Raw genomic sequence first — 26,323 nt, 5'->3', positions numbered from 1 at the left:
GTATGAATAAAAATACAATAAAATAATTTTTTGTGGTGGGTTATGGCAACATATTCAGTCTTGACGCGTTTTCACGGGCAGACATTTTTGGGTATAATACTCAGGGTTTTTGTTCTGAGTTCTGCTGCTTGTTGCAAGAATTTTGCGAATTTTTTCTGCTTGCTAATGTCTTGGCGGGACAATATATCGATAAATGTGTATTCAATAGGCTTCGGCGTTAGTAAACTATTGAAATAGGGTCTGAAAAAGTCTGTCTTAGGTCCCGATATGCCTCACATTCGATAAGAAAATGGATTTCGTATTCCACGTTGCCTGAACTACATATCTTGCAAGTAAAAGAGCCGCTTTTCAAAAGTGTAGGATTCATACCAGCCTGAAAATAACAGGTTGTTATGTGCGGGTTTTTACTGTACGTGTGTTTTGAATATATCATCTATCAATTTGTCAAAATCTTAATATTGCAAATTATTAAATCATGGAACAATGCGAGTCAATCTAAGCCGCCATATGCTTTTGCTTTTAAAACTCTTTTTTTCAGAACAGAAATAAAAAACACCAGGACATCCCAAAAGGCGGTTCTTGACAAAATATACTAAAATATGTAAAGTAGATTATTTTATCTTGCAATTTTTTATGTTGAAAAATACACATACTTAATGACTTTCGCAAAGTAAGGTTTTAATCTTCGTGAGTTGGGGAGTTGAGCCGCTTTCCCTCTGCTATTTCTCCCGAGGCCGTGTGCTAACTGGTGTTCTCGTGGGTATTCTTTGAAAAGGGCCAGTTCACAATTCTCCACCCGACACATTTTCTCAATTTGAAACCAGTCACCTCAACATACCAGCTTGTTCTTTGAATCACCTCGTGGATTAAGGTGTCGAAACTCTTAAGTGACTGAATGAAATGAGAAACACTGTACTAATTGGGAGTCTACCGCACTCTTCCATTAAGGTGCTATGTTATCTTGCTCTTCAGCCATTTCTTGCATTCGCTGCAAATCTGTCAAAACACGAAGTCCTACTCTCGATTCAGCCTCCAAAAAATCCGTGAACGTCCAGACCCAAAATGTTTTCAGAATTACTTTTGATTCCGTTTAAATTTCTTTGCGGTCAAGCAAGGTTTTCAATGAAAATTCAGCAACGAATTTTTTCAATCCTTATTCTTCGTTTGCCCAAATGGTTCTCGGGTGCCAACAAAACATAAGCCATGATAGACAACAATTTTTAATAACATATATTCTTTCAAAGACAGACTTCCTTCACTGGCAGGAGCAAAGGTTTTGGGGGGCGATTTTACCCTGCCCATTCGATATGACTTAAAAAGTCTCAAGAACTGAATATTTTGGTCAGAAAACCAAACGGAATAAACTAATGGAACAAGTACTAATGGATAACGCCCCAGGAAATTAATCGGTCTTGCCTCCTTCCTAAAAACACATTGGAAAAATCAAATTTCTCACTCTCTGCCCGTTTTACCTGGAATGTTAGTAAAATATTTTAAGTGCACAAAGCTTCTTTGTATTATTATCTTATCATTATCTTAAATTACTTTTATATATTTAAATAAGAAATTTAAACATATTTAAGTTTGAAGTGGAAAGGTGCCAAGAAACATTTATAATGCACTTTGAAACATTTTCAATAACTTAATGTAGCGTTTTAAGCATAATGGCGTTTAGAAACCATAATAATGTTTATTTTTTATTCCTGCCGTCTCGTTTACATAAATATAGCCTCTTTCGCATTGAATACCTGGCACGGTTGACAGGTTCGATATACACGTGGTTTGTAAAGTTATTTAGGTAAAACAATAAATAAAGTTACCAGCAGCATGTACAATAGCCTTATCAACAAATGGCATTAGACCCTTCTTAGAACAATAGAGTAGATCCAGGCCCCAAAATTCCACTGGGCAATACGACATTCTTCGCCTTCCGTAAATCAATTATCGACTTGTAGATTTTCGCTAGGGCTGTTGAAGAAATAACGTTGATTGATATTAGTCATTTTTTAGAAGGTGATGGAAGAAGTTGACAAAATGATTCTTGAGCCATTTGACTTGCATTCGACAGAACAGCTTGACCATAGTCCTAGCGACTATTTATCAACCAATTTCAAATTTTACCTTCAACCGGAACCCATGGAACAAAATGTGGAGGAAAAGATAGAGGCTGATTTTGACGTTTTGTGGACCAAGGCAGTGGATAATATGTTCAAGTCTTCGAGGCTTTTTAATGGTGATCCCAAGGAAGAGGAAAAAGAAAATGTGGACGACAATGTTCAAGAAAACGGTTCGGAAAAGAAGATCGATCTAAGTTTTGAAGTTCCAGAAGAACCAACTTTGAAAGAGGAAGAAACTTTTCAAGCATTAGAGTTCAGTTCTTTGAAACAGAACGATTCGTCCACGGTGGAAAAAGCCCGGCTGGCTACTTCGATCGATAAGTTAGGGGGCGATCAAATTGTTCCTAACATTAGACAGAAGCCATGGAAATTACAGGGTAAAAGGAGGTTGATTGATTTGGATGTAGATTTTAGCGCGTTGCCGGCTATGAAGCCTGATGAAAAGTCGCAGCTCAAGAAGTTAAAGCTGGACCCAGTAACAGGGAAAGATATAATAGAAGAAGAGGACACTCCGAGAGAAGATTCACCGCCCAAAAACAGTATTTTTGTTGAATACAATTTTGCCGCTAATGCAAGGCTGCCATCTTTTCGGGAAGCATTTGTGCCAGCATTGAAAAAAATTAGTCATCGGGAAGCGGAGCTGAGAAGAAAATTGAAGCAAAATAACTTTGTCGGGGTACATTGTCACGAAAATGTAAAAAATCAGTTAACATCTGGAGAGTTACCTGTAGAAGATCATAGCAAATCTGAATCTGTTTACCAGCCCCCTAAAGTAGAGTCAGGCGTATCAATAGGGTCGGTGAATGACCACCCGGTCGACCTATTGTCTGAAATCAGCGAGTTAGAATGGGCAGAAACAATGGACGATAGCAAAGCAAACCTGTCATCCCAAGGAACAACTGAGCCGTTAAAAATCGCCCATGTTACCAATTTTGATAGCAATAATTCGAACAATGAAATAAAATTTAAAATAAAGCAGGAAAATGTTGACATTGTCAGCTGCAATCAGAATGGCGACGCTGTGGAAGTGACAGAAACCCCCAGCAAAATCTTGGATATTAGTTCGGCAAATTTGAAAGAAATCGAAAAGAATATTTTCAGTTTTGATGAAGGCCTGGAAATGTTTGATTTGGAAAGAGATTTTACCTTTAACAAGTTTAACGTAAATCACGAAGATGGCGTTGGGAGCCTTCCAACAGACGGCGAATGCGATTGGTCTATCGGTCTTTCGAATATCCCGGATGTACAGACCACATCAGGGCAGTTTCTGATTGGCCAGAACGTAAGCGAGGTTGGTAGTTTTATTGGACATCGAGACCTTGTGGATATGTCAAGGCAAGAACAGTATCTAAGCAACGGAGAAATGTTGAATGCACCGCCATTGGGGCATGCTATTTCTACGCATGGCAATGTAACAAGTAATTCAGTTCCATTGATTTGCTCGCAGACGGGGGGCATCATGAGCCTTGCCCAGTACGAGCCGACCGCCCAAATTAATATTGATATGGCAAAACAAAGACATCTAGATCCCAACATGATAAACATGAAACAAAATTTCGACATAAACATTGCAAATCAGGAAAAACAGCGTGCTGTTGCGATGCATATAAACCAGTCAGGTCTTCCACAGTTTCATCAACAAGACTTGAAAATACTGAAACAGACTCAACCTGGCCTAAGAGGCTCTATAATGGAAGGCCAGTCTATCGCACAGCAAATACACCAATCGTTTGGTGCAGACGTCTTTGGTGCACCGGGTGACGACGGTGCGAAAATACTTGCGAAATACTTAGCACATAGAGGTAGTACTAGGACAGATAACAGCGAGCAGAGCGGAGGTGTGTCCTCTGCAATCGCGTCTCTTATTGGGAAATCATTTAGCCAGCAAGAGGCTACCCATAGACTGGAACGTGAAAATGTCCCGGTCGACTTTTTATCTAGTTCTGATTTACATCATTTGGATTTGATGAACGAGCATTTTTAAAAAATATTATTGTAAATATTAGTAACGCCATTTCCTAATATCAAACTATTTTTATAACATTCGCTCTCAGTTATTTTCTGATTCTTGCTACAATAATTAAATGTATCATGATAGTTTTCAGCGATATTTTGCCAAATTGACGATTGATTTTGATATCAGTATGATTTGCAGTTTCATTGACTAATCCAATCATATCCCTTCCTTTCCATTGTCAATGACATTTTGCACCTCTGAAAAAGAAAAACAAGCTTTCTGGTTGGGGCAAGGGGACAGTCAACTGGCTAGTCAAGCCTTATACAGAGGGAGGAAGGGAGGCTAGGAATCCAAGGACTTTTTGACCCCTCCCTATTTCGGTTCTGAACTACTCCATATCTGTATGATGCAAACTTATAAAAAACCAAACTGCTCACCTTGATTTAAATGCCAACTGGTGTAGAGAAGAGAGAATCGAGAGAGAGTGAGTGGGAGTAATGCAACAAGTTATACAAAGGCCAAAAGAATTTGGTATGTCATTCAACTTCCTGAAAATGGATTATCTAATATCCCTTTCCAGTCACATAAACATGTCCCATGCAAAGGCCCTGGAATACAATCAGTAAAAACTGACTCGGATAGTGAGAACTACCTGATGTGTGCGCAGTTGAAAGTTAGGCAGTGCCCTTGATCTTTGACAACACCAACAGCTCATTTATGTGCAATTGACTAAATTTGTGTGGGGATGTTTTCCGAGGTAAGAAGGGTCAAATAAGTGAAGAAGCAAAATACCTATCATCCTTGCCAAAATTGTTGGAACGCCTACACAGAATATTTTTAAAAGGATTTTTTGCGATTAAATTTAAAGGACATGGTAATGAAATGAATAGAAGCAATGAATTTAACTGAGAAAATTGGTACAGGTTTTGCCCCATGAACAACACCTTATTTCAAGCAAGACATTGCAGCTGGTCAAAACAGTAACATATGCAAGGGATAATGGCAGCTCAGATCCCTTTTCGCTTTTCAAAAAAATGATCCTCATTTTTTCCAGTCATCGCAAAGAAACTTTTAGAGATTTGATAGGCAGGTCCTTAAAGTTAACTTCATTGAAGACATTTCGTTGCAATTTAAAAAAAGGTTCTTTGTGCCAATCTATTCAAAAGGGTACGGCCCCTTCTTTCTTTGGGAGTAGTTCGGACATTATTTTTTCTGGGTATCCTCTTATACCCTCCACATTTCCCAGGAGCATTGTTGCCATTTAAGGGATAATATTCTAGGAACAGGGTCTTTGAAAACAAAAGGACACGGACACCGGTCATCTTTTCAGTGTATCTAGTTAATAAAAGCGACAAAAGTTTTCGCCAATTGTTTTCCTCTCATCGAAAAAATGAAATAAACAGTAACTTGGCTTGGCTTTCTTGGAATAATGTATTCGAATTTTATAACTGGGTCTGGTTAATGCTTAGTAAGTTGCTCAAAATCATTTTCAAAAGAGCTTTTTAGCATAATTTTTTGTCACGAGTCTTTAATTTCCCGTGTCCATACCCCCCCCCCCCAAACCTACGAAACTGAGGTGCAGCCTTAGTTTATAGCTGGAACATGATTTCGATGAAACCTGTCTTGATAACGGTCCAAACGGTTGGTTGTGCTTGAAAACGTTAAGAGAAGCTGTCTCATCTGTGTCAGCATCAGGGGCGGACTGGCCGGTCGAGCTACCGGGCGATCGCCCGGTGGGCCCTCCCGAATTTATTACAATTTTTTCTTAATTTTGCTATTAAACTAAAACTCGTATTGTTTGGTAGGGGCCCTTATCTGTGGATACAGAATGAATAAAAAGATTACTTTGCGGTATTTAAGTGCTGAAAAAGCATTTTCCAAAATTTGGGTTCCCATGTAAGCAAGGAGAATCCTGGGCACAAGGCTCACTGTCCCTAATGCAATAATACGTACTTAACTAGAAGTTCAAAAATCTGATAAATTTTCTCTTCGGGCCTTCAGTTTAAATGTTTTCATTTCGTCATAGGTTTAAGTGGTAAGGACATGACAATTTACTGTGACTCAATTTCTAGGAAGGTACATTATTCTAATGCTAACCAAATAGATTTTAGAGTATAAATTAAAACAGCAGAAAGGCTCAACCCCCTCAGCTCTTACAAAATTTTTGCTCCAGTACATCAATACTTTGCTCCAGTGTAAAACATGAAGGATTCACCAAAGATTTTAAGTCTAAAACATCGGTACTTACGTCAAATGTTGGTGTATTTCTTCGGCAAAATTTTGGCATAATTCCATTGGCGTGGTCTGACTGTGCTAGTTTTTAAATCCGAAAATTTGCTGACGTGGCGAAAACCATGCGTGATTTGCCCTGACGAACTTTGCAAAATAACAGGCCCGTAGAGACTGGAGGCAGGGGGCAATGACCCCTCCCAATAATCTGCAAAAATTGTGTTTGAAGATCTTAAAGGCGCAGCTTGATCTGATTGTATTTCGTAAGGCAGGTATAGAAAAAGCTATATTTCTATCCATGCTCCCCAATCTAATTTAGCAGTCTACGGGCCTAAAAAGTGAATAAATTTTCTAATGTCTCCCATTGTTAACTAAACAGGAAGAAGAAACGCGATACAACTGCGTTACAAGCTTTCTGCTCATAGAAATGTAGACATGAATCGATATCTAAACATAGAAAGCAATGACTCGTTACTCTTGAAAGTTTCTTACTGAGAACATTTATTTACTGTCTCCAATAGACAAGACAGAGTTTTTTATAATTGCATTTAGAAATTTGTTCAAAGTTATGTGTATCGGAAATGCTGGGCTTGTTGCTAAAAGCTGAGAATAAGATCTTTGCTTTTTGGTAATTGGAAACTATTAGGGGATGGGGAGTTATTGTAAATGACAGCTTACATGTATTGTCCAGGATCTTCTTTTCGAAAAACTTGATGTGGCAAATATTCTAGATGCATTTCTGGCCATCCCTGTAATGTCATATTCCGAAAATTTTTCTTGAATTCGGTCAGAATTCCTAACCATGGTGGTGGCCTTTATTTAACCCCTGAACAATCCAAGCATATCGCCCCTTTCCCTACTTTCATTAACGTTTCGCCAGCCTTGCCTATGTTACTGATGTGACCATCTTGGTTGCTGCGCAAACAATCAATTAACCTGGCTGCTCAACCAATGATCGGAAAACATCAGCCCCTATTAAGTTTTGACTGGAAAATTACATATCATGATTTTCTTTAATAACTTAGATATTTTATCAAGTTCTACCCTGGGTACCAGATCCTCAGTGATCGAAAAAGGTGACCCCTGTAAATACTTTTCACCGTTTTTATCACTGAGGTCCCCCTTCAAAAGTCCTTCAGCTAGAAAACAATAATTTTTTCTCCGCAACGTCATGATTTTCTCTCATCTCTTTTCCTACGTCAGAATTAAATTTCCAGTGAAAATGATACTGACCTGGACTTGGGATTGTAGATCCCCCTTGTAAATCGTATACACCTACGCCTACATCCCTGATGGTTACTAATAAGAATTAAAAGCAATATTCCAATAACGTTTTAAGCAAGTATAAAAAAGTAATGCAGCAAACAACTTTGGGGTTACCCGTAAACTTATTTTTGATTTTCGGGGCCTTTTCTCGATGAATTGGTCCGGGCCCTAAATTCAGAGCCAGTCCGCCCCTGGTCAGCATTATGTAACGATGCAAAAAATACTTACCTGTTTTTTCTCGGAACTTAAAAGTATTCACTGTGTGAAGAAAGATTAATACATTGCAGGATTTATTCTAAGAAAAATTTATAACACCAACGGTAGAACGAGAAGCACTGATTTAAAAAAATAGGACTTTCGTTTGAGTACATTGTTGGAATTGGCGACAGAAAATGTTTACGTGCTATAGAGGTTGGTTTGGTTTTATCTGACAAGGATGGAAACGAAGAAATAAACAGCCAAGATCAAAAGCTAAGGTGTTATTAGGTTATTAACTTAGATTTCAGACGTTTATTATTCATTCACTGACGCTCTTTACTGCATCACTAGTTAAGAATTAGGGGGGGGGGGTACTTTTAGACATCCTCTCTCACCACCAGAGTATTTGCGTTCTTCACAACAACTTGAAGCAGGGAATGTAAACACTTTAACATAGGAAAAAAGTGAAATAAGAAGCATTCATTATCTGGTTCATGAAAAATCGAAAGTTTTTTTGGTACCATTTTATGGCTTCTTTGATTTGCTTTCTTAAGAACCCACTATAATGTATCCTCGATTTTGAAGCAGAGTCCAGAAATGTTGTTAACCTTCCTCCAGGCAAAAACATCCCAGAAGGCAAACCTTCCTCACAAGTTATTAGAAAGTGGGCCCAAATCACCCAGCGAGCCAGAGGGATGATATGACATTTTCCTTTTTTCTGGTTTAAATAGTCTTCAGGGCCTCCGACGGAGGGGAGCCATGCCCCCACTATTTTACAATAGAGCTTTTTTCAAAATCTTGTGTTATGAGTGTAAATTTCCCTTTGACCCCCTTGCTCTCCAGCCTATGTCGGGGCCCATGGTCCTATCACTTTTTCTATCGTCAAACACTCATTTTCCATTTCATTTTCTTTCAACCACCTTCCACCAGTCTAGCTTTTTATCCTTGAGATTTGAAAGATAATCTGTTTAGATGTGAAAAATGAAAAGCTTGGTTTTTCCCAAATTTCTATTTGCAACATATGGACGGGACAAGACTATGAGCTTAACACCCAAATCAACGTTCTCTTCAATAAAACTCAACTAGTAGCATTTTTCAATGTTCAGAAAGACAGCTGGGCAGATCAGATTATTCGTTGAGGAGCCTAGACTGGGTTTCTTTTCATAAACTGTTGATAACATCAAAGACGCCCAGAATGGTGACGGCCCCCTTCGAATTTTTTCCGCATCCCCCCTTCTTTTTATGAGCATCTTTACGAAGAAGAAAGAAATGTCTTTGACATGATAAAAGTTCTAGGCTTCGAAGGTTATCAAAGCACGTGCAATGTTCTCATGAAATGCTGAGACAGAACTTCAGGAATTGGCTCGTTGCTGGGACTCCATAGCATGAAATGCATTCGTGCTTAGGAAAATCATATCTAACTGGCATCGTAGCAAAATAAACTTGCATTGTTTAATTTAGATGAGCTCAAAATTTTGCGCTCCTCATTTTAGGTGGTTGATGGGCTGGTTACAACAGGAAAGAAGATGGCCTTTATCAGCTTCCTAAATCTCTTTTGCTTATATAAGCTGTCGGTCGGTGCAAAAGTATATTCAAACGGTTTACTTAGGCAACAAGAAACCACAATTGAGAAGATCAATCAAGTTATCAATAACAGATAGCGAAGATGCTATGCATGTTTATTCATTATTTATAACACGCATGCATCATGGGAAACTTTTGGCGTTGATAAGGCTGATAATTCTATGACGTCACAAATGAAATGTGTCGGTCAGCGATCATGAATAGTTGCAGACTCATGCGCGCGCAGCATCTTATTGGAATGGTGAAACAATGCAACGAAGCTGTGAGAAATTTCCTAGCTTATAAGAGCCTTAGAAATACTGAAAACTTAGTAAATGAGTCAGCTTTAGTGCTTCAGTTTACCGTCGATGCTTGGAAATACATCTCAAGAGTCGTAGGTTGCTTCAACACGATAGTCGTTGCTGTTTAGGGAAAGAAATAACAACGCATCAATTGTTAGGCCAAACTAAGCGAATGAAAAGTTTGGCATAGGAGATATATTGTAACCTAAGGATTATCAAAATTTATCAGCTGCGAAATCTTTATGTGAGCCTGCTTGATGTTGACTGTCTAAAAAGCTGTTTCGTGAATTGCCTAAATTATTTGATGTTGATGAAAGGAAGGATCGAAACAGTAGAAGGCAGCATAAAGTTTGGCGAGCCAAGTAAGTTTTATTCTTACTGTTTTGTTCTGGTTTTGTTATTGTCGTAGATCATTATACATTTATATTTTATCCTCCATCTTGAAGGTGATTTCCTTTTTCAACCCTCGAAGTTTCAATACTCGTAATTTTGAGGCAGTCTCGAAGGAACAGTATCTTCCGAGGCGGCCTTGGCAAAAGATAAACATTATTGCTGAAGGAACAAAGCAGTGTTTTCCATGGTTTCACTTGAACCTTTGGGCGAAAATCAGGCCTGTGTTTTCCTGAGGTTATTCAATGCAGTTGTTGGGAATATCAAGGCTTTTTCTCACCAAGCCATAGATATGTTTGATGCTATAGACTGACAGACATTCTGCCTTGTTTAATTGCCATGCCATGAATTCAGTGAAACGCAACCTGATAAAAATCCTTGCTGTGATGACAATGTGATCTCGCAGGCTTTGGGCGTATGACACAAAGCCTTATTCTCTGAGGTGACACCACTAAAAGCCAGCCTTTCTTAACCTAAGACCATCCTTTTTACCCTGAGCCAAATACTGAATATTTTGTTGAATTGTTGTTCTAAGGTTTCAATGCATAGTAGCCTTGATATCATTTTCCAGTTTTATGGCACAAGTCCTACTCAAACAAAGTATAATTTAGCACAGGAGTTGCTTTTTTATTGGGCATAATAGATTGTGTAATGTGAAGAAATGATAGGTTGATGAAATTGCCAGAGTGTATGTTGTTTTGATTGAATAGCTTTATTATAGTCTGCATATAAGACATTGAAACACACAAACAGGCCTTTTGTGGTATTTCCTTGTTTTTGTAGTCAAATGCCCATCAATGGAGTAATGTCTAAAAAAGAAGTTTAAAGGGCACATGGCAAAGAATTTTAGATTCACCTTTGATAACAATGGACAATATATAATTATTCAGCACCTGGTGCTGAAAATGGTGCTGGCCTTTGTTATCTATGATGCTGAAAACATTGAGCCAGTTTGCAGAGCATGGAAATTGGGCAACTATATAGATATTGAAGCATTGAGGGTGCATCTAAAAACAGAGTTGACCTTTTGTCGCTTATGCAGGCTTGTTCATTTCATCAAAGGCCATCTTTACAATGTACTGCCATAATAATATCAATTGTTATTTATATTGTCAAATATATTCAGCATTCAACAGAACAGAAAAGATCTAGAACAAGGGAAGAATCAAAAGGTAGTTGATCTAGGGTTTCTGTAACAATCATTTAACAGAACTGCTGTAGAGGACAAAATTCATTTTTATCAGTTTGTCCCCTATACGAGACTGTTTGGAATTCTATGTTATCTATGATTTATTCAAAATTTCCCAGAATATCGTCACTTGAACTTTGTGATAAGTTTATTTGGTTGTTGAGTCAAGAAGATACGGATTGTCTGGTATCAATAGCTAACTTCATATCACTGGCTTTTGAATCACGGGAATCTTTTGGAAGTCCTCTATGTGCTTATCCTCGTAGCATAAACTTTCTAGCTTATAATCATTTTTTTCATCTGTTTATCTTTGTATTGGCTGTTTGCTGTTTTCTGAGATTTATTGTTGATTTTTAATTATGTTAACTTGTAATTATAGTAAGTGTGTTGGCGATGGGCCATTTCGACCTACAAGCCTTATTGAAAAAAAAGTAACAGAGGAGTGACTTGTTTGCCAATTTGAAAATTTCAGTGAGGGGCATGTGCTAATGGTTCTGAAACAAGACTGCTCCATATAACACAGACAAAAATATAGATTAAACACATGATAAGAACTTGTCTTGTTTTGTCTTGTCCTGTAGGAATATACATGATATCTAAGTTAAACAAATATGAACAAAGTGGAAAAAATACTTTAAATAATCTATGATAAACTAAGCCGATGTGGTCAAAATTTATGAGTGTTAAAAACGGTACAATTTTGAATTTTTCCCCACAGCCATTTTCCTTTTTAGAAACCAATCCTACCAATCCTTTGTATTGATTTTTTCTCCTAATTCCACATCATATTTTGAAATGCTTGCTATTCAATTTGAAAGCACTTGTCCTGCAAATGGCTTTTGTCAAAATATATTAGATCTATGTTTGATCTTGTCTCACATCGTGTTGACCACTGCCATGTGCACAGTTATATTTTCATGTAGTCAATGGTTTTGAAGTTGAATGATGAGTGTCTTGTTCTCTGGCTATATCTTGAAACATGCTGCTACACAGTTAAAACTGATTTTTGGAGACAGTGATTTCCATATTTCTACAATTTAAAAGGCATTAAGAATGGAAGGACCGCTTCCTTCACCTTAAATCTTGAAATCTGAATGATTCCTGTTCATGCAGCTGGAGTTGTTTTTTTTTAAACAATGAGTGGTTTCCAGATAAAATTTACGTGTCTGATCCAAATGACCATATCTCATTGTTCACCGCTTTCTCTTAGAAGACAGCTCCTTTGAATAAACTCTGGTTATAAAGTTAAATCTGTTAGATCTCTTTACTTCTGAGGTTGTTCGCACTCCATCAGCAAGCCAAATCTGAGAAAAAATGGTGTTAGGTTTTATGCTGTCTTTAAATTTATGATTAAAGTATGAAAAAGAAAGCAGATATCATTAGATTTCACATGTGTTGTTTTTGTAAAATTGAACAGTGATTTTTTAAGCAGAGGGTATTTTCTGTGAAAGTTAATCCCTTTTAATTTTTTTATAAATGTGTTCATTCACTCCAATCAGTTTATCAATCACTAAATAAAAGTGATGCAATTTACAAAGATATATTATATGGAAATAAATTTTTATTTGTGAAGATCACATGATATTGTATATATAGAATTAGTTGTGTCATTAGATAAGCTGAGATGGGTTTGTTTTGTTTTAAATAATCAGGCATGTGATTGAATTAGTCTAAAAACCAAATTAGTCTACTTTTCGTCATAAAGTTTAAAAAAGAAACATCGAATATAATATCTTTGGTATGTAAATTACTGTTAAAGCTCTATTAAGCCCCCTTTCTTTTAAGCCTCCCTCTCTAGAACCCCCCCCTTATCAAGCAAAACTTCAAAATAAGCCCCCTACCTTAAGTTGTGGGTCTCTTACAGGCTGGCTGGCTGGATGACAATAAAATTCTGTGCATTAAATATGGTTCATATAAATATTTACTTGTCTGCCTTAAAAGTCAGTCAAAATTGTTTTGAAGATGTCCCAGGGGTTATCAGTTGATTCTAGTGACTCTGAAGAGGATGAGAAAATTATTTTTAATTGATTTTAAGAACCTTTTCAAGATCTAGCAAAGTTTTGTGAACATTCGTATGAAATCTTGATAGCATAAAATTGCATAAGGGCATTTTTATTACATTTTTACATTGAATTATCAATAAGCCCATTATCTAATAACCCTCCTCTCTTTTAAGCCCCCTTTTAGGACTGAAAAAAATAAATAAGCCCCCCCAAGAGCTTAATAGAGCTTTTTTTGTAATAGCTGTTTAAACTGAAAAATAAAACCTGGAACATTCATCTGTACTCTGATGGAATTGTTCACCATGAACCAACAGTGTAAATCTATTGTCTTATCTAATAATTGAACAAGTTTTCCTCCTTGCTCCCGACAAGCATTTGATATCAAGTTTTAAACTTAATTCTACATGATAAATCATGCTTGTGTCAGCAGTAGGTATATGGAGGTGTGCGCACTATCACATCCATCCCCGAAGTAACTTTTATCAGTATGCCAAAAAGCAGTAGGTATCCTTAAAGGTTTCTCTTATTTTTTCTCTTCCTTTAGTTTAAACATACAAAAGCGGTTTTTCTGCTTTTGTTTTCTGTTGACATACTATTATGTAGACAGAAGGTATTCGTTTTCACCCCAGAACTCCATTTGTACTATTTTCAAAAGGCAATTGGCACTGATTGGGTAACCTTAACATTGACATGCTCTCACGTTTCTGATTTACCTTCCTATTTTGATCCACAACTGGGTATATATGTATGTTTCCTACTTAAGGATTTTCATCTTTTGTCTGACGTTTTATACTCTGAGGAGTGTCAGACAAAATGCTTAAGAATGTTTCAATATGTTTGCTTTTTTAAAGCCATTAATATTATACTTTTTATTATATTATACTTTTGGTTTTCTTTTTACCCCTGACTTGATAGGCTCCTTGTTGAAGGTGATACATCTCCTGGGGGGGGGGGGGTTATTGCAGGCCTGGCCTAGCTCTTGCTCCCCTCCAGGCTCTCCTTAAAGACTGCTTGCCTTGAAATCAATTTTCCTTTGTTTCCATTCATATTCATCTACCAATTGTTCACTGGGAAATTTCTAGGAAAGGTGTTTACTGCTACCCCTGTAAAAGTCTTATGGCCAGGCCTGGGTAATGACACTGTAGGGAAAGCTAGATTTCCCTATGATCATTGCATATAAGAATGTAGAGACATATCAGAGATACACACAAGTCCACTTCCAGAATTACAACTCAACTAAGTTAAAACCAGGGAGCATGTAAGAAAACTTCAGAGGCTGGAGAGTTTCCTTTGATAATTATTTAAACTTTGTGACTATCACCTTCATTAGAATTTTAGTGTTGAAGTTGACAGGTAGATTTTTGGGAACAGGCAAACCTCCAGTTACGAAAACTATCTATCAACCCACTATATCTTGTCCTGTGCTCCCTACCCCAATAAGCACTTGTTTGAAGATACAATTCAAGCTTGTTTGATTCCAGAAGTTGGCATCACAAAGTGCTAAAGCATTTAGAGGTTGGTTCAGGCAACCGCTTTTGAAATTCTGCCTTCCAGCATCTTTTCACCTACTCGTACCCACATTCAAGGTGTGAAAATCAGAAAGTTCAAGAGCCAAGAAAATTGAAGTGAATTTCAAATAATCCTACTATTGAATTTTCCCACTAAAGATAGAGTAGTTTTGTCCCACTAAAGTAGTTTTGTTGTTAAACTTTTCTTTAAACTTTTTGTTTTATTTTGTTCAAATGCTCAGTACATTGCTGCCTCTCTGAGTCAGTTCAACACTCAACCAGTTGAAATGTTTGGAATAAAATGTCATCAAGATTTTCTTCTCATCATGTAGATCTAAAGATAAGCACCGAACAACTTCACAGTTATGCGGGAACTTGCATCCTATCATCAGCTCTGTAATAGTGGACTTGAGTTGTCTCCAGTCCCTGGAGCAAGCTCTGACACATCATCTCCTCGGTCAAGCACTACAGAAGATGATTTACATGAAGTCAACTATTCAGAGCAAGGTGCTTGTAACACCACCAAACCCATATACAACTTTTCAATTCCAGACTTCATAAAACATGAACGACAGCCTGCTCCATCAGCTGCCAATAACATAACTACAAGTCAGCCATCAGCACTGCCAGACAGGACTGGTAACACTAGGGATACGAAAAGGAGGTCAGTGTTCGTAAAATTGTTGATCAATGGAGCATTACTAGATTAATAACTATTTGTCTAGCCTTTAACACATGTTTTCTTACCTAAGTGTGGATTGTGATTGAAGAACGAAGATTTTCAGCGATTGCACCTAGGCCAAAACTTACTTCTTCCTTTTCCCCAGAAAAAGTTTCAAATCTTTGGCTTATTGGCCAGAACAAATGAGAACAGTCCATCAAAGGAAATGGAATTATAGGAGTAAATGGGAGTAAATGGAAGTTCGCCTTATGCTGCCACATCCAATTCTGTCAAACTTCACTTCAGTCAATATTTTTACTTATATATACTCTATACTTCGTCAGCCGCTTATCCAAGTGGCCCCAGACATTTGAAAACGTATGCATTTGATCGTATTGTTCAATTACTTCTTTTTGTGGTGATATATTTGCCTCATTCTTTATCTATGGTATTTTTTCTACAGTTTTTATTTTGTCGTTTACAACAATCAATATTAAAAGTGGTCAAAATAGCCACTGGCTTTTTTCAGGTTTTGGAATGGCCTAGTCTTGCAGTGTGGGTTTTGAATATGACATTTGATTTTATTTCCAAAAATAGAGACAATGATTTTTTAATCTTTGTATCTAATTTCATTTTAAGGCCATGGTATTATATTAGTTTTCAACAGAAAGAAACGTTAACAGTTTTTTTCTGGATCTTTTTTTTGGATTCGATGAAATTTGTCAAAAAAATGAATTGTTGCACCTGTCACTTTCACAGACATGACGATATAGACTCGGTTGAAGCTGTTCAAGTTGGCGAATTACCCCGCACCAACAGCAGATCTTCTTGTAGAAAAAATAAAAGGAGACGAGTAGATCAAACAGGAAATGCACACAACCCAGATTTTATTGATCTCACTGACGTTACAGACCAAGACGAAGCAGCGTCGGTCAGGGTTCTAGAAGAAATCAATCACAGTCCTTATCTGGATTCCTCTATTGTTCTCGATGCCAACAGGTTTGTTGTAAATTTGTCTGTAGGATAAAACATTGTTATACTAAAGATTTCTATTCGGCTAGTATTCTTTCACTTATCTGTCATTAGGTGAATTGAATATGAAGTTATTGCTTTTCGTGCCTCGTGCATTTGCTGTGACTGGTCAGCTGATAAAAAGTAGGACCATCAGACAATTCTTGAGAATCCAATTCAAATATACGGTGGATTTGACCAGTACACTTTTTTGAGATCAACAGCCAAACTGGCCTAAGCTGTTGTCTTTCAGATTTCTTTCAGAAAACGAAAGATGCCTCAAAATTTAACTGTTTAAAACGATTTGGATATTTAACCAGTTTCATTCTGAATCTTACAAAAATAATGCTTCTCTCCACAGACCTCCATCTGACAGACGGCAGCAAACAGCAAACTCATATGAATCTGTTGCCGAAAATCTTCAGCGCTTCAGAAGGACACTGCGCGAAACTTTGATTCGAAGAGAGGCCAATGCCAGGGAGTCAAGGATGTTCAATCGGTTATCACACCCCTCAAACCCATGTACAGATGCACCACGAGTCATTTCAGACGGTCCCGCTTACACCCCGCAAAGGGACATCGGTCCACATCAAGTGATTGGGAATCCGCCATCTTTCGACTTCAGGAATGCAGAACCTCCAGTTATAACTTTAGATGAAGTAATTCATTTTCCTTTTAAAATCCAATTACAATTGAAAACCAAAGCCCACGTCAGCCAAACTCACATATCTTCTATAAAATTAGTCTTAGATTTTGTAAAAAAAATTCAAAAGCATGGAATAATGTTTTTTTGCACTCAGGAAATTCTTAATTTGATGGAAACGAATCTTGAGCTCAAAGTAAGATAATAGTTTCAGGTGTATACTACTGCTGTCTAAGAGGACCCTTTCTTAAGTGCTATGACCACACCAAAAAGTGTTAGTTTGTCATAAGAAAGCAATTTCACGGATGAAAACTATTTATTTTGATTTTTATCTTTCTGTTCATTGGCATTACATCATTTCTGAAAGAGTGACGCAGTTTCCAGAGTTTTGGTTGATATGTCGAAACCTCATTGATTTTTAATATTTGTTGATAAAAGATGATTTTTATTTCCAGGAAGCCGAAACTCCTACGCGGAACAGGGACCATGAAGTTACCCGGATGTTGTTAGAGGATTCATTGTATTCGCTGCCTTTTGTCGCACCCTATCAGAATCGAGTAAGGAACAAATTTTCCTTCAATGTATCTTTTTTCCTTCTCTTGCTGAGCCGAGAGACCAGTCACTTCATAAACAGGGAGCTTCGATTAATGTTATTGTTTGATTTAGACATTGTTTTTGGGTGGAATGCTTCGTCGTGCTCCAGGATGTCAATGGCAACAACATAGTCAAAAAATCAATGAATTCATTCAATTTAGGCCCTTCGAATACACTTTGTTTGCTCGTTAGGGGGAACTTTGTACTTCAAGATGAAGTACTGAAGGTAGCTGTGCATTACTGTCTTATGGAATCAAAATAAGTATTATTCAGTTAAAGAACCTGAAGCACTCTTTTCTCATCGTTCTTTTAGCTTGCTCCACCATTAGAAACTATAGAAGAAGACATTGATCGACGTGAAGAACGACGGCGCGAAAATGAAAATCACGTGCACCGCTTACGTCAGCAAACGCAAGAGCGAATCAATCACGTTCGTAATAGAATATCGAGGCTGGAGCAGCATGTGAACAGTAGCAGCAACAACAACAATAGAAATGGATTTTTCATAAGAATATCGGATTCCCCGCAAGAAAATAGGAGTGCAGAGGTATTAGGTTTTTTGAATTTTATTTTGGAGATTCTGGCTTATCCTTGGTTTAGCAAATTTCTCACTCTCCATTTTGAAGGTACCCCACAGTATTATAATATACCTAACTGTATAGAGACATAGAGAAATGCATCTTTCATATAAGGTCTATTGGGAGGCACCACTATTTGCGTATACATTATAATGTCGGCGATAGAACCCCTTGTACCTTGCAGAAATTTGAATACTGACAATAGTATGTTCTTTACTCAGGACGAAGTTGAGTTTCTTAGGGAATTGAGACCTCCACAAAATACATCGACGATGTCAGCAAGACCAAACGAGGCCCATGCTAGCAGCCATTCAAACCTTGCGTGGGTAAGTATTCGCTAAAAGTTTCTTGTTGGACTATATTAAACTCTAACGATTCAAAATTTGGTACGTGAGAGTCTATCTCGCTTTTCGCTTGCTGTGGGAATGTCCAACATCCCTTACAATTTGTTGAAGCCTGAGAATTCCATGAACCCCCGTACCAAAACCTTTCTTAAAACGTATGCCCACAGTCCATGAAATATTTTGTTATTAACAAATGTCCCTGAAACGGTCATATTCACGTTGCATATACCTATTACCACCCCCGCCCCCCCCCCCAGATTTCCATGCTGGATATTGGCTCCAGAGCTAAAATTACATGGCATTTATTCAGTCAACAACAAAAGAAGCTAAGTTTCTACACCAAAACAACTCCTTGTTTTGTGTTTTTTCTAAGCAACACTTTCAGAGCTTATGCATATTTTCCTGAGGAAAAATGGACGCTTTTCCGGACTCTTATTTGCGCCGGGTTGTAGGTTTTTGCGATTAGAAATTACTGTTTTACTCAAAGAACCCTTTCATTTTTCGCAGAGTCATTTATCGCGAAGACGACGATTTTCCAACCTCTTCTCAACTGCGAATTTAGGTGTTCCTGATTTTTTGTTTCCTTATGTGTGAGTATATCTCTATTATCCCAACATATTCGTATTAAAATTTTTATTTTCACCAATTTGTTATTTTTAAGTGATCCAATAAATTCGTTCCTTCGAATTCTGTGGATCAAAATCCTTTTTAGCAAGTCATGCAATGGGGCTTGATTTGAATGAAGAATTAAGCGTGAAACTTGGAGTAACAACTTGGTGCCCCATCAGATAATGAATCGGATTTACACGAGGCCGTGTTGATTCTTACTAACAAATAACAAACGAATGATGTAAATCAATGCTAATGAATATCACTGATGAACTGTTTCTGATCGAAAGTCACGTGCAAAGTTTAATATCTCGTTTTATTGGTTCCTTGCTTTTGACCAATCAGCAACCGCTTATCCATCTCGCAGTTGAAGAGTCTAACAATGAAAACATACTCGTTCAAATAAAAGATAAGTCTAGACAAATCAGGGTTCTTGACGTGAAAAGACTCAAAATATAAAGATTCAAGATTTATAGTAACATTTTCTAAAATTCTTTCTCCGCAGTCATTTCATAAATCCATCAGCCACGCCGAGATTGCACCATTTCCCATCAACATTTTATGATGAGGGCGAGGATTATGAGGTAACTTTGCTGTCGAATTTAGAAATTATTATCTTCTATTTTTATTTATTTTTGCCTTCCATCATTGATTTGCTGCCATATAGCCTGTTAAGACTAGCCAGTCTGCGCACCTGCTTAGAGAATGCGGTCACATGTTTATTATGTATCTCCTTAATATGCAGGTCTTATTAATCTATCGCTGTGTCAGAATCACGTGCGTTATGCTATAAGTGCAAAATTCAAGCTATAAGTTAAAGTTTGAATTATCCAGATCCACTATATACATACATATCCATTATTTTTATCGAAATATCCAGTTTATATTGATGAATAGATAAAGAAGTATTACTTTTGTTTCTTTGGTATACTGCAAGACAATATTTCATTTTCTGTCTTTAGGCCTTCTTAGAGTTTAGCTTGCTTTCTAGACTCACAACAGTCGGCATCTCTTTGGTAAAGCTTCTAGACCCGCAAAAGAAGTTAACGATAAAGCCCTTGATTTTTAATCATCCTGGGGTTCTCCATAGGGATTCTGCTAGTGGCTTGAAGTTAAGGTTGTAGTACAAGCAGTGGCGAACACTTGGGGGGGGGGGTGAGGAGGGCGACCGCTCCCAATACTTTAGAGGACAATAGTCTTATGTTCTAAAATAATGGGAAATGTGACGTCATCTAATGTGACGAAATGTTAAAGCAATAGGCTTGCCCCCCCCCCAATATTTGACCACTGTGTCCGTCCTTGAGTATAAGCAGGTTTAAAGCGGGTACTGCTAAAAGTTTCCAGTCCTCTCTATTATTGTTTGCAATTCCTAGCATTCTCTCTTCAATTTCAGGCGCTGTGGACCCTTGCCGAGCGTATAGGACCTGCGAAGCCAAGAGGCCTTAGCAAGACTGGTAAGCCACGACTTCCGTGTTTAAGATTATAAATCGAACAACGACCAATGGATGCTTTTTGGCTCGAACCTAAATGTTTGTTTGATCTGTTTCTTGCTTTTTAGAAAGGTATCAATGTTTTTTGTTACCAAAACATAAATTGATACAATTTTGAACAAAATTTGCCACAAGAACGCAATTTCGCTTTATATTCGTCAGTTTTCATAAACGTGGTTTGTTCTTGTTAAAAAAAACTAATAAAACGTTGATACAAATTTTATGTGAAATGGCTCTTCATGTGTAGGAGCCACTCAATCTTTAGGAGGTTTAGTGTGTTTAAAAACAGCGGCTTTGAAAAGAGAATATTACAATGATTTTACAAAGATATTAGTATTTCAAAAGATCTTGAAAATAATATGAATGAGACAGCATTTTGCCCTGCATAAGGAACAATAACAAAAAACTAGATTGAAAGCTTCCTGTTGCCCCAGCATGTTTTTGTTAAGCTTTATCAGTTTGAAAAATGTTGTCAGATGAAATGGAGTATTTGAAGGTGCCATTCTTTAATCTGATATACTAAATGTATTGTCCGTGTAACAGTATTTGAAAATAATGAATCGGTATTATCTGTTTCCAGAAATCGATAGAATCCACGCCTTCCGATACAGCGCATCGAAAGCAGATGAGACGAATTCCACTTGTGTTGTATGCATGAGTGAATACAGCTACAAAGAGAAGATCAGAAAACTCCCATGCACGCACGATTTCCATTCGAAATGCATCGATAAATGGCTAAAGGTAAGCGTGTACTTCCAGCCTACTATATGTGCGTCCCGGTCTACTGTACCTGGTTGCACGGGAGTTGAGGGAGAATAATCCCTTCCTGTTGACATGTGATATTTTCCACGCCCTGACACGTGACAAATGCTCGCTATATTGTAGTGATTTTGAATGGTCTAAAACTGTTGAAAACTTGCGACTCTGTTGCGAAATTTGCGAACAATTACTTATACGATCCAGGATTTCCAGAAGTTAGGATTTATAGTTAAAAATGCAGAATCGTTTACTTTCTCAAATACCAGAGGATAGTGGGAAAGTAGAAAGGGGGGATAAGAGAATTTTGGACAAGAGTAAAAGGTGATTGAAAAATTGGAAGATAATTTACATTTGCCTGGAATATCGTATCTCTTCAAGCCTAGGCCTTTATAACTGTTAACACAACATGGTGTTTTAAGCTTTGCTCCTAGAAATAAAAGTTAAACGATATCTTAGAATTCACACTTTTGGTTGACATTTTGCTATTCTGATTTTTAAGAGAGATATGTGCAGCTGTTCGTTGCAGTATCTCAAAAATAACTCCGAGAAATTTTCGTATCAATCATAGGAAAATTACGTAAACTTGGGTTCACGGCGATCATGCGTAATTCTGCATTTATGATATTGCATTTCAACTTAGATACGCTGACCCCCGGGAATTATTGCTGTTTAGCATGCTTTGTAGTTTGCCATATTTCAGTCAAGTAGAGAACCAAAACATTCTGCTTGCTGTCTAAAGAATTTTTAATAAGCTGACTCTTCATCGAATGATTAATGCCGAAAGCCTTTTTCTCATTAACAAACGTTGAGTCTATTTAGCGTCTTCTTCTTTGCAATTAATGCTATTCGTATTATCTGCAAACAGGTGGCACTGTTTTGTATTTTGTCTTCACTGAAACTTAGTCTTGCAGCTGCTCTTTAGGGGAAATGGACCATAAATAGCATATTAATGGAAAGCTAGCAGGTGTTGCAAAATGATCTTCTCTCGGAGCGTGCTTCTGAGACACGCTATCAAAGAAACCCTTTGCCCGCAAATTTCACAGCGTTGTTTTGTTTTTAGGGGAATACTTTGTTTAATGAGGGTTCAGCTGGGTTTTTTAGAAACGAACGAAATCATTTTTTGTTGTTTCTGTAAGGCTGAAGTTATTAATGTGCTTATAATATGTTCAGTCATATCAAGCAGTTTAGTATTGTCCACCATGAATTTTTCATTTTGTATTGAGCACAGAAATAGAATTCAGCACAAGTCGTCAACCCTCAATGCCTTTTTGTAGTTGCTGTTTCTTATATTTTTGCTGAATGTTCCATTGTTAAGAGGTCGCTAATAATAGATATTTTTGGGCTTGGATTTGGCATTCATTCTTCTTATTTGCGCGCTTGCAAAGAATAGGATTCAATTAGATTCATTGAAGGATTGTAGAAACCTGGACTTTAGATCCTAGGTTTTGGATTCTAATCCTCGTTATCTGCTTTTTTAATCACATTGATACTGTAATCTTGGTTGAAGGATTCAATAGATTGACCGTATGTTTACTTCTCACTTTTAGTCGAACAAAACTTGCCCCGTTTGCCGCGACGAAGTGAGATGCATGTGAATGGTAACTTCTTCAATTGGCTAATGTTGCTTTGTTACGTGACGTCATTGGATTGAAGGAGAATTTGGTCTATTGCAATGCGGCGCTGTTGATTTTCTTTTTACGGTGGAGCACCTATCCTGCAAAAAGAGCATATTCCTACAAATGACTGTGCATACGTCTATTTTAATTATTCAAAACTTGCTTAACGATAAATTTTGTTATTTTGTAATTAATACGCGCAGACAGAAACTCTTCCATTCTTTTTACTGTCAGTTGACTCTTAGAATTAGGATTGAGAAGCATCCATAATGCCATGGTCCCTAGAAGTATGTTTGGCAGTTAGGCAGATGACGTTACTTCATTTATAGAGTGTTTTAAGAAAACTGCTTTGGATTTATTGTACTCAGTTTACAGGTGACCACGTTCATAGTCCGTAACCATGTTTTTAATATGTTGACGTGTTTAAACCGAAAGTCTCCAAATCAACTTATTTTGTTATTAATATTGCATTTTTTAATGCCAATAAAGTTTTCCATTTGTTCAAGTACTTAGCTACATTTTCACCCATTAAATTTATCGTTAGCCTTACATTGTGCAAGAGAACCCCTTCCCATTGCTGATTAGCTTTATTTCTGTAACACAAGAAACCCCTCCCTTCTTCAAGCCATTTTGCGGCATCAAGTCGGGCAACTGCTCACAAATGCTGTCTGAAAGTCGAGTTTTCCTTGCCAAGGAATTGCCGAGTTTAGTTAAACGTGTCTTGCTTCCGGCTGTTCTATCGCCTTTGATTATCAAAAAATTTAATATCTTTAAATAGGGTTTGTTATTCAAAAGAAATGGTTTTTATCATTGTTAATGTTTTACTAGTCTACTTACCTCTGTTATTGATGTGTAACCATAAAAATGGCTAGAATATGAAAGGAAGTCGAATGCAGTATGGTGCGTGCTCTGATGTCATTGCATATTGCGATGCGAGACGCGTTGCGAGTTATGATTTGTAGGATGTCTTTAAAGAATTTCTCTGTAAAGGTCGTGAGATCGTGTATTATTGTTTTGCTGTGAATCCAGCCTGCGTGTAAATTTGGAACGTCGTTATTGTACGTTTTGCTAACACACTAGCCCGTGTGGTACAGTGTAAACGAAACTTTGAAACTTTGTCCTTTGCAAAAGGAGTGATTTGTTGTTGTGAAGCTGGGCAGTTGTTCTCAGAAATTTTATTGAAACACTGAAGGACTTATCAAAACTGGAGTTACATTATCACTGATGGCAGAACTAGTAGAACACTCATGGTTTGTTTTATCCTTATATGACCCCATTCTCCCAATTAACTGGTTGATCCTACTGTAAGTCAACCTCTGCAAACATACATTTCATTCATACCCCAGCTTTCACCCAGTATAAAGTATGTCAAAACAAAGATATCATTACATAGTTCAACCCAGGTCCAATTAGCTTAATATTGATTGGCGTTCGTTCCCTATTTTCAACCCCCTGCTTTTGCAAATGAAAGAACTTCCCCCACTATTTAATGCCTCGAGAACAACTGGCATTGTATGTATCTCAGCATATTTGTGTATAACTGTTAATACTGGATGCTCAAGCTTTCATGAGGTTATTAAGAAATTTTCATGAGGTTATTAAGAAAGTTCTCAGCCATTTGTAAAATCAGGTTAAGTTTCAAAAGTCGTTTGAGCAATGTATATATAAGGAGCAATTTTTCAAATAATTTTCCATTTCGTAAGCCTCAGATACAGCCGAAATGTCTGTTTTTGATAGGTTAATTCCTTCATTATACCCAGAAAAGTCTTTTCATCCCTGAAAATGCTTATGTTGTAAAATACAAGATTTGTGCATCTTTTCGACAAAGTTGGTTTTGCATTCACTTCGAGTGAGGATATCCTGTAACAGCCGAGAGGTAGCTTGTGGGTTGGCGTAAAAAGGACCCCAAGGAAAGTATGCCGAGACTTCGAAAGCTTATTCGTAGCAATTCTATAAATAGCAGTTTGGTTCCCATTTCAATTCACGAAAATAGGTATTATTATGTATATAGCATCTTGGTATGTATTTTGAAATCTTATATTAATGATTGTAAAAATCTAATTTTGCAATATATATAGCACTGTTGTTGAAATCATTATGTTTAGTTTTCTTTTAGTTGCCTTCCATTGTTTCCCACGTTGGGAAATCCTTTCCTAAAGAACAACCATTGTTCAAAGGAGTTACCATGTTGTTGAAAGTATACTTACTTTAGCAACAAATGATTAACAAGGTTTCTAAGGTGATATCAGATAAACCTAACAAACTTGAAACTCATCCCAGTTCCGTGGGCACGGTTACATCTCCCCCTCCCCCAACTCACTTCTGTCCACTTCTCTAGTGCTTATTTTTAGAATAGCTCCAACATTTTATCAAATTACCCATGCAACCCCCCTAACAGGCGAAGAAAGAGGGCGCCTCCCTAAAACTCTCCCAGTTGCCTCCCCCTAGACACCGTATTAATAGGTCTTCTACTATCGCATGTCTATTTTAGTAGGACATAACTAGGAGATGCTAAAAATCAATATGGTTAAGCTTTCTCTATTCAGCAGCAGGGTTTCACCCCCCCCCTTCTCCCTCGCTTTAGGAAGCAAATCATACTCTTAAATAGCACGCAAGGAGCTTTGTAAATCAATCTCATAAACTATCATTGTTTCTGGAATGTATTTAAAAGCTAAAAAACAAGCAAGAGGCTTGTGGTTAAGGCCAAAGTATGCGTGATTCTCACTAGAGGATGCGCAAATGTGTAATGCATCAGATGAAACTAGATGAGAAGGTGAATGCGTATTAACAAACAATTCCAGCAAAGGGAATTAGAGGAATACGGAGCAAAATCTTCAGCACACTCGCCACTGACACGATTAAATTGATATGGAGATGTTTGTTATAGGGTTAGACAATGTGGTGTTAGGTTGTGCTTAGGAACCCTAAATGTTGTTACTATGTTTAAAAATAAGGTAGACACATTAGAGAAAGGGAACGCTCTTTTCCCTTAATTGTCGATCACTTCACTCTTGTACAAGCTTCTAGACTTTTCAATGCTCTTAGAGAGCTAGTGCTTGTTTAAATGAATCGGTAGATAAATGCATTGGAAACGTCTTTGTAATCCGATTTCAGCCAGCTTATAACAGTCGCGTTTCGGAAATTTTATCCTTACTTTCCTCTTATTTTTACTTTGTCCTGATAAATGCACGGGAAACTATTTGAGAGAGGAACTGTTAGGCAGAGTCCCTTAAATACGCCACTGAGTACATAGAAAGGTGCTCTTCGTGATAGGCCTTGTATCGTACTCCACACAA

General features: G+C 37.4%; 2 protein-coding genes across 2 annotated transcripts; both read left to right on the top strand.

Annotated features, from left to right (window-relative positions):
• The first annotated feature begins 1,907 nt into the window (after positions 1 to 1,907).
• On the top strand, positions 1,908 to 4,160 carry LOC148960581 (uncharacterized). Its single transcript, XM_089109392.1, has one exon. It carries the CDS (start codon positions 2,017 to 2,019, stop codon positions 4,099 to 4,101), a length of 2,085 nt encoding a protein of 694 aa, XP_088965518.1. The 5' UTR covers positions 1,908 to 2,016; the 3' UTR covers positions 4,102 to 4,160.
• Positions 4,161 to 9,575: 5,415 nt separating this feature from the next.
• Positions 9,576 to 25,122, top strand: LOC135695375 (uncharacterized). Its single transcript, XM_065214446.2, has 12 exons — positions 9,576 to 9,994; positions 15,055 to 15,386; positions 16,143 to 16,382; positions 16,756 to 17,053; positions 17,493 to 17,594; positions 17,945 to 18,178; positions 18,431 to 18,535; positions 19,061 to 19,143; positions 19,668 to 19,746; positions 20,556 to 20,616; positions 21,233 to 21,393; positions 22,959 to 25,122. Exons 2-12 carry the CDS (start codon positions 15,088 to 15,090, stop codon positions 23,004 to 23,006), a joined length of 1,710 nt encoding a protein of 569 aa, XP_065070518.1. The 5' UTR covers positions 9,576 to 9,994; positions 15,055 to 15,087; the 3' UTR covers positions 23,007 to 25,122.
• The last annotated feature ends 1,201 nt before the right edge of the window (positions 25,123 to 26,323 follow it).

The sequence above is a fragment of the Rhopilema esculentum genome, chromosome 2 (assembly GCF_057945365.1).
Source record: "Rhopilema esculentum isolate cy_ngs chromosome 2, ASM5794536v1, whole genome shotgun sequence".
Taxonomy (NCBI): Eukaryota; Metazoa; Cnidaria; class Scyphozoa; order Rhizostomeae; family Rhizostomatidae; genus Rhopilema; species Rhopilema esculentum.
This window is presented reverse-complemented; position numbering and strand designations above follow the sequence as displayed.

Bases quoted from the DNA above. Each gene is read 5' to 3' on its own strand.
- LOC148960581 (XM_089109392.1), top strand. From the start codon at position 2,017: ATGGAAGAAGTTGACAAAATGATTCTTGAGCCATTTGACTTGCATTCG.
- LOC135695375 (XM_065214446.2), top strand. From the start codon at position 15,088: ATGCGGGAACTTGCATCCTATCATCAGCTCTGTAATAGTGGACTTGAG. The intron at 17,595-17,944 runs GTAAGGAACAAA...TCGTTCTTTTAG, and splicing joins TCGCACCCTATCAGAATCGA to CTTGCTCCACCATTAGAAAC. The intron at 19,747-20,555 runs GTAACTTTGCTG...CTTCAATTTCAG, and splicing joins ATGAGGGCGAGGATTATGAG to GCGCTGTGGACCCTTGCCGA.